This window comes from Pelophylax lessonae (genome assembly GCF_965119305.1).
Source record: "Pelophylax lessonae genome assembly, chromosome: 12".
NCBI classification, from domain to species: Eukaryota; Metazoa; Chordata; class Amphibia; order Anura; family Ranidae; genus Pelophylax; species Pelophylax lessonae.
In genome coordinates, this window is record NC_138779.1 from 121333251 (window position 1) to 121348064 (window position 14814).

The 14814-nt window shown below is 43.3% G+C and overlaps 1 protein-coding gene across 2 annotated transcripts in view; it reads right to left on the reverse strand.

The window, feature by feature from the left end:
• GRIK4 (glutamate ionotropic receptor kainate type subunit 4) overlaps positions 1-14814 on the reverse strand; it is a 665019-nt gene that overhangs the window by 229985 nt on the left and 420220 nt on the right. For both annotated transcript variants that reach the window (XM_082273781.1, XM_082273780.1), the window contains exon 4: positions 14018-14182. In XM_082273781.1, the coding sequence (XP_082129907.1) occupies positions 14018-14182 (165 nt within the window). The remainder of the gene's footprint in view (positions 1-14017; positions 14183-14814) is intronic.

Sequence of the window (14814 nt, forward strand, 5' to 3'; positions counted from 1 at the left end):
GATCACACCCTCTCATATGAGCACACGGCGGTGCAACTTTATCCTGATTTCTCAGAGGAATTGCAAAGGCATCGTAAGACCTTCACAGATGTCAGAAGATGACTTTGTGAATGGGATATTAAATTCTCCTTGCTCTACCTAAGTCACCTGCGGGTCCAACATGGCAGATCGGTGAAGTTTTTTGATTCCCCTTACGAGGCTGACACCTGGCTCTTTACCCTATGGTAATCCTTGCGCCCAATTTCCAAGTTGTGCCCATGGCAGTTGTTGCTGTTCCATGGTCCCTCATTATCAAGTTCCAAGGTTGCTGAAGATATAACACTGTTACAATACAGTATAAGGAGCAGTGCTGATCTCCTAAAATGGTGATACGCAGGCGGACTTCTCTGACCTGATGCCCGTCATCCTCCCTCACCCACACGGTCACCTTGCAGGACTACCTGGATGTCTCCTTTGCATCTCCCTATGGCATGTAGGTTGGCCTGCTATATGCTTAGCATCGGTAAGGTTGTCTATCCTGCTCCAGCGCGTTCTTCCCTCAATCGGAGTTGTCCTCTGCTGTGATAGGTGACATTTACAGTTTGCTACCCCCCTTTAGTTTGGAACTTTGTGGGGTCGTGCCCCCCCCCCCTTCATCTGCTGTCCTAGCTCAGACATGACCTGGGCTATAGATTACAGAACTCTGTAACTTAGTAGATGATTTTGTTTCCTTTTTTCTTTATGGTTAGGGATTTAAACTGCCTTGGCTAGTTTGTTGGGGAATGCTAAGCAGTAGGGAGTTCTTTTTTCAGTTCTTGTTAACCATACACCCGCTCTGGATCTACAATTTGCTTCTCCTCCTGATCTGCTGCCTCCCTTCCAGTTACTTGCACGTCCTCAGGTGGGTGTGTGTTGGTCTCCTGTCCTTCCACAATACTGGAGTTCATCCTGTGTGACTCCATCCTGGAGCTTCTTGTTCTGTCACAACAACCATGGACATAAAGTTACTTTCCTGGAATATACATGGCCTGAACGACAAAGTGAAGAAGTCCCTGCTTTTTAAATACCGGCAGTCCCATAAACCACATCACTTACTCTTGCAAGAGACTCATTTAACAGGTAGCACATATCTGTCTCTTAGAAGAGCGTGGGTCCTGCAGGGTTTCCACAACACTTACTCCACTTATGCGAGAGGAGTTGCTGTCCTCCTAAATAAGTCACTCCCTTACTTGGTGGAGCAAGTCCTTACTGATCCGGGGGGGGTAGATACTTCATATTGATTCTGCAATTGTATGCACAAAGATGGGCATTGGTTAATGTGTATGTCCCCCCCCCCCTCTTTGTTTCCACCATCTTTTACACAGTCTATACCAAATTAGCTCCTCTCCAGGAACAGCATCTAATCCTAGGGGGGACTTCAATGCTATTCTAGATAATATGCTAGACACATCAAACCCACTCAAAGCAGTCCCTTCGGATCTGGCTGTTTGGGCAGATGTTTTCAATTTGCAAGAAATTTGGCGGTGGAAGCACCTGGGGGTCAAGTTTTATACTCATGTTTCGAGTACCCATGAATCAGGTTCTCGTATCGATTTAATGTTTGGATCTACCTCTGCCCTCTCCTGTGTTTGCACAGCCTCCTACCTCCCAGCAGGTCTTTCGGACCACTCCCCTTTTGAAATATTGTTATCTTTAGGTAAGAGCCGAGACCCGAGACTTGCGCCACATTGGATTGGTGACCCCAAGGTTCAGGAAATGGTATTCCCTAAAATGTTAGAATTTTGGCAGAACAATGAGGATTCCACCTCCCTTGATGTGGTGTGGGAGGCGTGCAAGGCTCATGCTAGAGGTGAATACATTTCCTCTTTTAAGGCCCTGCGCTCTGATTTTGCCTCGCAGACCACTCAACTGGAACAGTGTGAGTCGGAGGCCTCAGTGGCTTTTGTAGAGGATCTGACTTCTGAATCATTCTCGGGCCTGTCGCAGATTAGGAGGGGGGTCAGGCTCCATTACACCTCATTCATCCAGTCTGACGCACAACGCCTGACTGCCAAAGTGTTTGAATTAGGTGATAAAAACGGAAAAATGCTAGCCAATTCAAGCAGTAGAACCTTCCTATCAAACTGTGATTCCTGGGATATAGTCTCACGCGGGGGGGGGGGGGGGGCTATGTTATTGACCCAGAGGGCATCATAAGGGAATTTCATCAATTCTACAATATGCTGTATCAGTATTCCCCTCTAGACCCGTATAGGTCCCTGCTGGATTTCCTGGGAGATGTACGATTGCCTCCTTTGTCTGCTGAGGATAGGGAAGTACATGACAAACCCCTGTCACTCTTGGAGATTGAGGCTGCTATCCAATCCTTCCCCGATCATAAATCCTCAGGGCCAGATGGTCTGCTGGGAAAGTGGTACAAAGCACATATGGCCCTATTGGGCCCTAGGTTACAAAAACTTTTTGCTTATTGCTTGGAGGTTGGAAAATTACCAGACAATATGTATCAGGTACATATTGTGCTATTGCCCAAGTTGGCAAAGATTTGATGCAATGCTCTTCTATAGACCTATATCACTTCTGAATTATGGCTAGGGATGAGCTTTTAGTTCGAGTCGAACGTAAGTTCAACTCAAACATCGGGTGTTTGCTGAACACACGAACAAACGGGCCGTTCGTGGGAAATTCCCCCACCATAATGCAATAATTGTGATTGGCCAAAGCATGCACCTTGCCTTGACCTGTATGCTTTGGCCAATCACAACACAATGTTCTGTCAGAGCCATGATTGGCAAAAGGCAGGGTGCCTTTAGCCAATCATGGCTCAGAGGCTAAATCCTCGCCCCACACTATATAAGGCTGCTTACACAGCAGCCATGTGTAGTGTGTTAGAAGACGAGATAGTAGTGGGATTAGGCAGGAAGTTAGTGGATTGTGTGTTTTATATATTAATAGATCAGACAGTGTAGTATGTATATATATATATATATATATATATTGCAGGATATATCAGATAGTTCAGTATATATATTTATCAGTTATTGCAGGATATATATCAACCAGAGCAGTATATATATCAGCCAAGTCCAGTGTATATATCGGCCAGAGCACTATATATATATATACTGTATATATCAGCCATTGCAGTGTATATATCAGCCATTGCAGTGTAATGTAAGGCTGATTCTTATGTTACACAGTGTACTGCAGTCAGTTTAGTGCTGTGCTTTGATTGTAGTGGGGCCACTGAAGCGTATTGTATACAACACGTCTGTGTCACCCCACCGATAACCCTTTTTATTGCATATATACAGTATATATATATATATATATATATATATATATACAGTGGGTACGGAAAGTATTCAGACCCCCTTAAATTTTTCACTCTTTGTTATATTGCAGCCATTTGCTAAAATCATTTAGGTTCATTCTTCTTCCACATGAATGTATACATAGCACCCCATACTGACAGAAAAACACAGAATTGTTGACATTGTTGCAGATTTATTAAAAAAGAAAAACTGAAATATCACATGGTCCTAAGTATTCAGACCCTTTGCTGTGACACTCATATATTTAACTCAGGTGCTTTCCATTTCTTCTGATCATCCTTGAGATGGTTCTACACCTTCATTTGAGTCCAGCTGTGTTTGATTATACTGATTGGACTTGATTAGGAAAGCCACACACCTGTCTATATAAGACCTTCCAGATCACAATGCATGTCAGAGCAAATGAGAATCATGAGGTCAAAGGAACTGCCTGAAGAGCTCAGAGACAGAATTGTGGCAAGGCACAGATCTGGCCAAGGTTACAAAAAGATTTCTGCTGCACTTAAGGTTCCTAAGAGCACAGGGGCCTCCATAATCCTCAAATGGAAGACGTTTGGGACGACCAGAACCCTTCCTAGAGCTCGCCGTCCGGCCAAACTGAGCTATTGGGGGAGAAGAGCCTTGGTGAGAGAGGTAAAGAAGAACCCAAAGATCACTGTGGCTGAGCTCCAGAGATGCAGTCAGGAGATGGGAGAAAGTTATAGAAAGTCAACCATCACTGCAGCCCTCCACCAGTCAGGGCTTTATGGCAGAGTGGGTGGCCCGACGGAAGCCTCTCCTCAGTGTAAGACACATGAAAGCCTGCATGGAGTTTGCTAAAAAACACCTGAAGGACTCCAAGATGGTGAGAAATAAGATTCCCTGGTCTGATGAGACCAAAATAGAACTTTTTGGCCTTAATTCTAAGCGGTATGTGTGGAGAAAACCAGGCACTGCTCATCACCTGTCCAATACAGTCCCAACAGTGAAGCATGGTGGTGGCAGCATCATGCTGTGGGGGTGTTTTTCAGCTGCAGGGACAGGGTGACTGGCTGCAATCGAGGGAAAGATGAATGCGGCCAAGTACAGGGATATCCTGGACAAAAACCTTCTCCAGAGTGCTCTGGACCTCAGACTGGGCCAAAGGTTTACCTTCCAACAAGACAATGACCCTAAGCACACAGCTAAAATAACGAAGGAGTGGCTTCACAACAACTCCGTGACTGTTCTTGAATGGCCCAGCCAGAGCCCTGACTTAAACCCAATTGAGCATCTCTGGAGAGACCTAAAAATGGCTGTCCACCAACGTTTACCATCCAACCTGACAGAACTGGAGAGGATCTGCAAGGAGGAATGGCAGAGGATCCCCAAATCCAGGTGTGAAAGACTTGTTGCATCTTTCCCAAAAAGACTCCTGGCTGTATTAGATCAAAAGGGGGCTTCTACTAAATACTGAGCAAAGGGTCTGAATACTTAGGACCATGTGATATTTCAGTTTTTCTTTTTTAATAAATCTGCAACAATGTCAACAATTCTGTGTTTTTCTGTCAGTATGGGGTGCTATGTGTACATTCATGAGGAAGAAGAATGAACCTAAATGATTTTAGCAAATGGCTGCAATATAACAAAGAGTGAAAAATTTAAGGGGGTCTGAATACTTTCCGTACCCACTGTATATACTGTATATATAAAATAAAAAGTTGTGAGTGTATAACCTCACGTGACCGCGCCTAGGATTCTAGTAAAAGGAAGTTGTGATAAATTATATTGTGAATGAAATGTTGCGTATCTGTGCAACTATAATAAATAAATAAATATTTTTTCTTGAGCCGCTAGTCAAAAACAACAAGGAGTTGTGTGCTTAGTGAGTGAGGAAAGGGAGACAGCGCTAAAAGATATTATGGTGTCCTATTATGCATCATCAAATACACATTTTTTTCAGATAAAATAAAAATACACTTAAAATTCATATGAAAAGTGAACCCCCAACTGGTTCTTCACAGTGCTGAAATTTAAAGTGTCCGTGCTTCATAAAAGTTCAAATTATAAATAATGGTGCAAAAGTGCAATATTCCAAAACAATTCCAAAGTGCTATGTGCTCAGTGCAAAGGGATGTCCGCATGCAGGATCAAAACACTGGGGGGAATCCGTCACCGAGTTATGCACCCACTTACTGGACATCCCTTTGCACTGAGCACATAACACTTTGGAATTGTTCATATATATATATCTATATATATATAGATATATATATATATTTCTTTTTTTTTCTATTTTTTTTTTAGCAGCATAAGGTACTGTTGCTGCAATATTAGTTCCCCCCCTTCTTTGTCACAGGTGCTAGTGCGTCCTTCTGCCCCTGCATGACAAGTACATGCTATTTCAATTTTGGATCTAATTTTTAACAGCAGGGCCCATTCCTGCGTCCAGCAAGAGTAACTGCGAGGGGTTGCGGTGTTCAGGCACCACCAACACCCAAGGCCCAATTTTTCTGCACCTGTATGACAAGTACATGCGATTTCAATGTTAGTTTCCAATTTTTAACAGCAGGGCCCGTTACTGCGCCCAGCAAGAGTAACTGCGAGGGGTTGCGGTGTTCAGGCACCACCAACAACCAAGGTCCAATTTTTCTGCACCTGTATGGCAAGTACATGCGATTTCAAATTTATATGGAATTTTTACCAGCAGGGCCCGTTCCTGCGCCCAGCAAGAGTAACTGCGAGGGGTTGCGGTGTTCAGGCACCACCAACACCCAAGGCCCAAGTTTTCTGCACCTGTATGACAAGTACATGCAATTTCAATGTTTTTTCCAATTTTTAATAGCAGAGCCCGTTCCTGCACCCAGCAAGAGTAACTGCAAGGGGTTGCGGTGTTCAGGCACCACCAACACCCAAGGCCCAATTTTTCTGCACCTGTATGACAAGTACATGCGATTTCAATGTTTGTTTCTAATTTTTAACAGCAGGGCCTGTTCCTGCGCCCAGCATGAGAAACTGCAAGGGGTTGAGGTGTTCAGGCACCACCAACACCCAAGGCCCAATTTTTCTGCACCTGTATGACAAGTACATGCGATTTCAATTTTGTATCAAATTTTTAACAGCAGGGCCCGTTCCTGAGCCCAGCAAGATTAACTGCAAGGGGTGCGGGATTCAGACAGCACTATCACCCAAGGCCCAATTTTTCTGCACCTGTATGACAAGTACATGCGATTTCAATGTTTGTTTCTAATTTTTAACAACAGGGCCCATTCCTGCGCCCAGCAAGAGTAACTGCGAGGGGTTGTGGTGTTCAGACACCACCAACATCCAAGGCCCAATTTTTCTGCACCTGTATGACAAGTACATGCGATTTCAATTTTGTATCGAATTTTTAACAGCAGGGCCTGTTTCTGAGCACAGCAAGATTAACTGCGAGGGGTGCGGGATTCAGGCACCACTAACACCCAAGGCCCAATTTTTCTTCACCTGTATGACAAGTACATGCGATTTCAATGTTTGTTTCTAATTTTTAACAGCAGGGCTCGTTCCTGCGCCCAGCAAGATTAACTGCGAGGGGTTGCGGTGTTCAGGCACTACCAACACCCAAGGCCCAATTTTCCTGCACCTATATGACAAGTACATGCGATTTCAATTTTGTATCAAATTTTTAACAGCAGGATCCGCTCCTGCACCCTGCTCCTATGTGTTGTTCTTTCTAATTTTGGCGTAACAGATCCAAATCCATACCAGACCCGAAGGGACTCAGGGGGGCCCTACGCTGTTTTTTTTTTTTTCATTTTTTTTTTTACTGTATTGCCGGGAGCCGATGTTTACATTCAATTTTTTCCTTTAGAAATGTCAGTATTGCTGCAGCAGGCTACATACATCGCACAAATGCGCCACTTTACAGGCACATTAAGGGGACCCCCAAGCACAATATTTAAAACTAGAAAATTATAGTTTTAAAAAAAAGATTTTTGCATTGGTACTTTTGATTTTTCAGGTTCGAGTCCCATAGACTTTAATGGAGTTCGAACAAACTTTTCCCCCGTTCGCGGTCTTCTGGTGCGAACCGAATAGGGGGGTGTTTGGCCCATTACTAATTATGACCTAAAGCTCATCACTAAAACCCTAGCCAACAGGATAATGCACGTGTTCCATCAATTATCAACATTGACCAAACTGACTTCATGCCTGAGAAATCCACCAATGTTAATATCCGCAGGGTTTTCACACATCTCCAGCTTCAGCCTGAAGAGACTGCCTCAAAGGTCTTGGTAGCCTTTGATATTGAAAAGGCTTTTGAGACAGTCCAATGGGGTTACTTGATGCAGGTGTTAGAGCTCTTTGGTTTCGGCCTGGTCTTTATTGAGATAATATACAAAGTCCCTTTAGCTAGCATTAAGCTGAATGGCAAGTTGTCGTATCCCTTTCCGATCCAGAAGGGGACGAGGCAGGGGTGACCTCTTTCCCCTGCCTTGTTCATGCTGGCCATGGAACCGTTAGCAGAGACATTGAGGGCATCCAATAAGGTAGCTGGGATTTGTGTGGGCTTCACTGTAGACAAGGTAGCGCTCTATGCTGATGATTTCATTCTCTTTCTACGGGACCCTTGCCCTTCACTTTTGAAAGCACTATGGATCCTGGACCGCTTTGCGCCCCTTTCGGGTCTACATATATACTAATTGGGATAAATCCCTTGTGTTACCGATTGATCAAGGGGCTAAAAGGTTGACTGACCCCAATTCTCCTTTGCAATGGGCAACGACTATTAACTATTTAGTGATCAATATTTCTCACTATTTCTCTCAATATTTATCCAACACTAAGGATTTTAGACATCTTAATTTGTCCCCAGCTCTTCAGTGGTGTAAACAGAGATTAAAAGCCTGGTCACATCTCCCTATATCCCTTATCGGGAGAATGTATTTAATTGAAATGAAAATCCTTCCAGTTCTATTATACAGCCTTAGGCACACCCCAGAGTGGCTACCGAAATCCTTTTTTTAAACAATTAGATTCAATTATAGGCTCCTTCTTATGGTAATCCCAACCAGCTAGATTTAGCAGGAAATTTTCATGCAGACCTTGGACGCAAGGGGGCTTGGCTTGCCCAGACTTTCATACCTACTATTTGGCGGCCATGCTTACCCACCCTCATAACTGGCTTATCTCTGATGATACAAATGCCTCAGTAGTATTAGACGCGATGCATTCAGGATCCTATGGGACCCTCCGTAATCTCCTCTACAGGGGTCTGAGAGTCTCTCACCCGCCCCTTACAGTCGCTATGAGGGCAGTTATAACGGCCTGACATGCTGTCATTACTAAACCCAATACAGTGAGGGGTAAAAGGTCCCCATCAACTCCGCTTTGGTTTAATCCCATTCTACCAGAATTTCATTCCTTACCAGACCCTGGTCTTAAGGCTGCTAAAGGAATCACATACCTTTCAGATATGTATTATGGGAGTGCACTATTTATGTTTGATAGCTTGAAAGATACATTTACACTGCCTAATGCATTCTTCTTCCAATTCCTGCAACTCCAACACGCCTATGCAGTGCAATTTGGATCCTCCTTGTGTAGATTGAAGCAGGACAATTTGGAGGTTCTCCTCTGGGACAGCACTCTCAAAAAACCTACAAGTCACTACTTCCCTCTGTTCATGTGGGACTAGATGCCCTGCTAACTGCATGGCGTTTGGAGAAGCAGGACTTGGACAATGAAGAATGGGAAGATCTCTAGGACAGCTCATTTCAAGCACTGATATTGACTAAAGACCGGCTGATCCAATTTAAAATAGTGCACAGAGTTTATTTTACACCACAATGACTACATCATATATACCCTTGTAACGAAACCGCAACCCACACTGTGTTTGTGGGATTCCGTCAGTATACGGCTTCCTTCAGTCTTGAACATAGACTGATATTCCAGCTGCCCTACATACAAAAACAGCCGACAACTTAGCTTGTATGTATCTGAAAACAACTGAACAAACTATATAAAGGTATGGCTCTCAACAAAGAAATTGAATCACAGTAATATATTAAATAAAACCACAAATGTGCTGATAATTAAAGTGAATGTGCCAAACTTTTGTGCTCAGTCCATAGAGAGTGGCAATGAATAAATCAAGTCTCTGGTGCTCAAAAAACATCCAAACAAAAATCCAAGTAACAGCAGTTAATGGAAAAATCCTAGACTTGATAGGAGTGTGTTCCTTTAAAAGCCTCCACCTCCACACGTTCACCCAGTGCAAGCAAATATATATGCTTACCAGAAATATAGGACCCCTTGATTATAGGGGGTCACTAAAACATATTCCTTTCCACATGTGTTCCGACCAGACCATACATCCTTTTTATATTAGCGTTTGGTATAGAGGGAACGCTTTCTCACCGAAGAGAGTATATATCCAGACCAAATGTTACGACCAAGACATGAATAGAGAGAAAAGAAAAGCTCTCATGACGCAGTATCTCATGACAAAAACCGTTTAATCGTTTAAAATCACACTTACTACATCCAAGATAACAAAGAGCCTTCAATGCAGGAATCACGGTTACAAGGGATAGGAACGCCGCTTCCGCGTTCCACCTGTGTTCCTCTCGACCGGAAGTTACGATCTCACGTTCCCAACGTACGTTTCGTCAGTCCGACTATAGGTCTCACAGTGTAAAGTGGGATTAAATCTTCATATTTATTGAGAGATATTGTTGACAAATATTACTGTCCCATTTGAGTAATCCAAACCATATTCTGTGTCCATAATTTCTTGACCAACCTGTGCCCCTAATAGACTCAGGTTGACTTACACATAAGAGGGGCCTAGGGATCTGAGACAGGGATTTCCCAACCTCTCTAAGGTAAGCTGGGTTCCATGGGCCCCCCACCCAAAGTGACTCCCATCACATCTCTACTCTTTTCAAAGGAGACTAACGCAGGAGGAGACCCCAAACGGGTTGACTTTGACGTTAGTCCATAGTTCCTGTCCCCCAATGCCTGTTCCCACACAGTACCCCAAACAAATTGTCCGGAACACAGCGTTACTCACCCAGCCAACCTCTGCCTCTCTCGAGTAAAACATACCCACCGCTGGGGAGAAACGTGGACTGGCTCTTCTCCTTGAAGTTCTTTCAGCCATTGGAGACAAGACAGGGTGGCAGGGCTCACTTTGTCAGGCTGTTGGGGATCTGGGCCGACTGCCCAGCATCCCTGGGGTATACAAGTGAAGACTGTAGTCCCATCCACTTTCTCAGGAAACCCATCCTTTGTTAGTTGAGGACAGAGTTCAGTGATGTTAGGCCCTGATGCCCGCTGTTCAGCAGGGAAGTAAACTGAAAAGTCAATGGCCTTGCACACATCTTCCTGGGTCACCAATTGTTGCAGGCAGAGGTTAGCAGCGCTATGCCTGGATGCCCACTCTTCTGCTATAAACTCACTGGGACATTCCTCCTCAACAGAAAAGTCTATTAAATCCCCAGTCTCTGGAATTGCTGAAAGTCCAGGGCACAGGCTGGTGGTCCTCGGGCCCAGTGCCAACACTTTGGCAGGTGATTTATCATCCATATCATCCTCTGATGAAAAGTCAATTAAATCTGTAATCCATGGCTGGGACTGGGTAGTGGGACCGACCATCTCCACCCCCAGTGCTGTTGACTGCTGCTAGGATGAAGGACCTACAATCTCCTCTCCCGGTAACGCTGGCTGGTGCTGGGTAGGGGGCGCGGCCATCTCCAGCCCCAGTGCTGTTGGCTGCTGCTGGGACAAGGGACCTACAATCTTCTCTCCCAGGAACACTGGCTGGTGCTGAGCAGAGTCTAGCAGCCATCTGTATGCGATCTCCAGCTCCCATTCCTGAACGGCCAGAAACTCCATATCTTCCAGTGCCCAGAACACTTCTGAGATGTTCAGGATCTCTTCTCTGGAATCCATAATTTTCTCTAACCGCCACTCCAAATCGATCCCATAGCTGGGGTCCTCTGACCACTTCTCTAATGACAGTCCCAGTCTGCAATAGCCAAAGCCTTTTATTGGGCTGTCATCCGCTGTCCACAGGCACACATGGGTTACATACCAGAGGAGAGCTCTGCATCTCCTCCTGGACAAGCCTGCTTAACTCAGCTTTCCTTTCCTTGTTCCTCAGCTTTCCATTCCCAAAACCAGCACCCAAAATCCATACTGCGACCAGTACCTTTCCTGGAAGGAGGGGAGTATTTTTCCCTGCTCACGGGCTAGCATTTCCTTCCAGAGTTCTAAGCAGATTAAATCATAGCATCCTAGCAGGACCTTCTCTGACACTGGTCCCCTGTGCTGTATCCGCATCTCTCCCAACCTCCTTCCGAATTCCTCTTCCTTGGATCCCAGTGGATGTTTGGATGTCCCAGACTGCAGAAAGCTTCCCGCCACTGCCAAACAGTGTAACAAAACTGCAACCCACACTGTGTTTGTGGGCCTCCATCAGTATATGCCTTCCTTCAGTCTTGAACATAGATAAATATTCCAGCCGCCCTACATACATAACCAGCCGACAACTTAGCTTGTTCTTATCTGAAAACAACTAACTAATTTTATTGAACAAGAAACAACCTTTTATACACGTGAGAAGTATGTCAGTCACTACAAATATTACCCAAAACATCACACAATGGTTAGATAACGAGGTACAGCTGACTCATGGCTAATCCCATCTAGACAAGGTTATCATTAACATGCTAATTAACTCAGCGCACTTAAACCAGACTGCCGGCAACAAGGCTAAAACAAAATACAAAATTACACATTATCCTAAGTAAAAACACAGAGCACCTTATTATACAGACTATATAAAGGAAGAGACCCCAGTAAAAGTCTGTCCGTCTCTTACATTAAAGTACATGGAATACACATCTAAGCATTGCTTTGATTATTTAGGAGTCACAGACTTCATGACAACAGGATTTAGGTCTCACAGTGTGAAGTGGGATTAAATCTTCATATTTCTTGAGAGAGGTTGTTGACAAATATTACTGTCCTATGAGTAATCCAAACCATATTCTGTGTCCATTAAGTCCATTGTTTCTTGGCCACCCTGTGCCCCTAATGGACACAGGGTGACTTACACATAAGAGGGGCCTAGGGACCTGAGACAGGGATTTCCCAACCTCTCTAAGGTAAGCTGGGTTCCATGAGCCCCCCAACCAAAGTGACTCCCTCACACCCTAATTCCTCTTCTTCCAGTTGGAGATGCTCTAGTGACCCTGCTGCATTCGCCCATATCTTTTGGGAGTGCCCTCAGATTAGTAGCTACTGGCAGGAAGTGACCCAGTTTATATCTACCCTAACTACTATACAGGTCCCTGTAAAAGTTGGTGTTTGCCTACTGGGGTTAGTTGACTCTCTGGCTGTTAGTAGGGCGATGCGTACTCTCTTGGGTCTCCTATTATTTTATGCCAGGAAGGCGATAGTGCTCAAGTGGAAATCAGACACAGCCCTTAATCTGCCCTTCTGAAAGCGTTTAATCAATAAGGTTGTACACCTATACAAAGCTAATTATTTGTCCCAGGGTTGCCCGAGGAAGAGAAGGTCTGGCATTTGTTGACAGATTCAGAGTATACAACAGATGATCAGGAGTCCACAGACTGAATTCATTCCCCCCTGTTAAGGTTTAGTTTATAATATGAACACATTCATTCCTTTGCAGGGACTCACATTACATTTATTCAGGTAGGATTCTAAACACAAGTTAATATTATTCCGATACATTATCTTTTTTATTATTATTGGTTGAGAGGGAACAGGAATTTCCTTATAATTCATCAACCCTTGAAGTGATTTTATAAGAGAATGACAGAGTGAGGTGTATGGAAGGTGTGTTGTTTCTTTCCACCTTTTTTTGGGGTTCTATAATAGGAGGTGTTTTTAGTAGTTCTATGTTTTATGTATTAGCCAGGGAATGCCCAAAGGCTATGTTTTGTACCTATACATCTAAATTTTTCAATAAAAAGACATTTTAAAAAAAAAAACAGATACAATTAATTGAGTGGAGCCACGTACACATGCTACTGTGCATGCACAACCAGAGTTCGGCCATCTTAACTGTGGGAAGCCCACCTGTTTATCATGTTTATCATGCTTGGGAATTTTTATATCGTCCTAAATGTAAGTGCACTACTATTTGTTTTTAATAAATAATACAAGTCGTACAGTACTGCGCTATGTGGAGTTTATGTCTTTTATATACCCCGCCCATTGAATACGAATGATGGCTTGCAGTAGCCTACTTCCTGGAGTGTTTACTCGTGTATACACTTATCTTCTGAGGCAATCATTATGACATCTGAATCAGTCTGGATCTGAGATTCAACCAAGTGAGTTTTGATCTCCCTGAATAAGGGTGATCGCTTGCTTTCTGGTAAGCCTCCAGTGTGGATTGAATGTTGGTGTCACTGCTGTGATCTCTGGATCTCTTTACTGAGCACAGATTTCCTTTGAGACTTTCTTCCTTTTGGAGTTTTCTTTTATGGACTTTGGTTTTGTCTCACTAGTCTATTATTTACATTTATTTGTTTTTGTATACGCACTTAATATATGTACAGGGCCACATTTTGTTTATAAATTGTTTATATATCTAGTACCTGGGTTATAGTGCTTGGCTGCTGATAGAGGTTCCAAGCACAGATAACCCTCTCTTTTCTGTAATCACACCAGCTTGAGCCTGTAGCATAAATGTTTGTTTGTAGCATTAGAAAAAAAATGCTTACTTGTTTCTGCTGTTTCATACTCGCTGTCTCTCAAAAGCTCAAAGATGTCAACCTCAAGTTTGGATTTTCCTTGTCTCTCAGGGTGTCGATTTATTCTGTCCTTGGCCAATGTAATGGAAAGTCTCTCTCCTCTACTGCATTCCATGGGGTCATCCAGAATAGCAGCTGGTGAAAGAAAAAGTGATGTTTTACTTTCTTTACCTTTCTACCTTTTGTGGCACTGTTATACTACACAATGACTTAAGCAGGGAAAGCACACCAAAAACAGTGTTTTAGGTAAGATATTGGGCAATTTTTATATTGCTGTATTTTATTCACATGGTATTTCTTGCAATACAAGTATCACTCCTTGGTCACCTGTACCATATTTGATCAATGCATTTGTGCATGTTTTTGAGCATTTAAAAAAAAAAAAAAAATTATGTTGACTCGTGCAGACAGAGACATTTAGAATAGGTTTTTGTCACAGTGCATATGCGCCACAGGTGATAGAAGATTCTGGAATAACCTTGTACTATAAAGCAGATTCAGTTTGGATAAATGTGTCAATTGACATTTGATAAAGAAATTCTTGAAATCTTAGAGAAAATACAGAACACAGCTTGGTATAATAAGATAATAATCTTGGTATTGCTGGCAGTAAGGGAAGCAATAAAGATGTGTATCTGTTACAAGGTCCTCAGGATTTTTGATTTGCCTAAATCGTTATATGAATATGTATTAATAGAATTTTTTAAATCATTTTCCTGTAGGGATGAAAAATCTATGCAGTTTTGTTTTTTGCAAGGTGGAGTGAT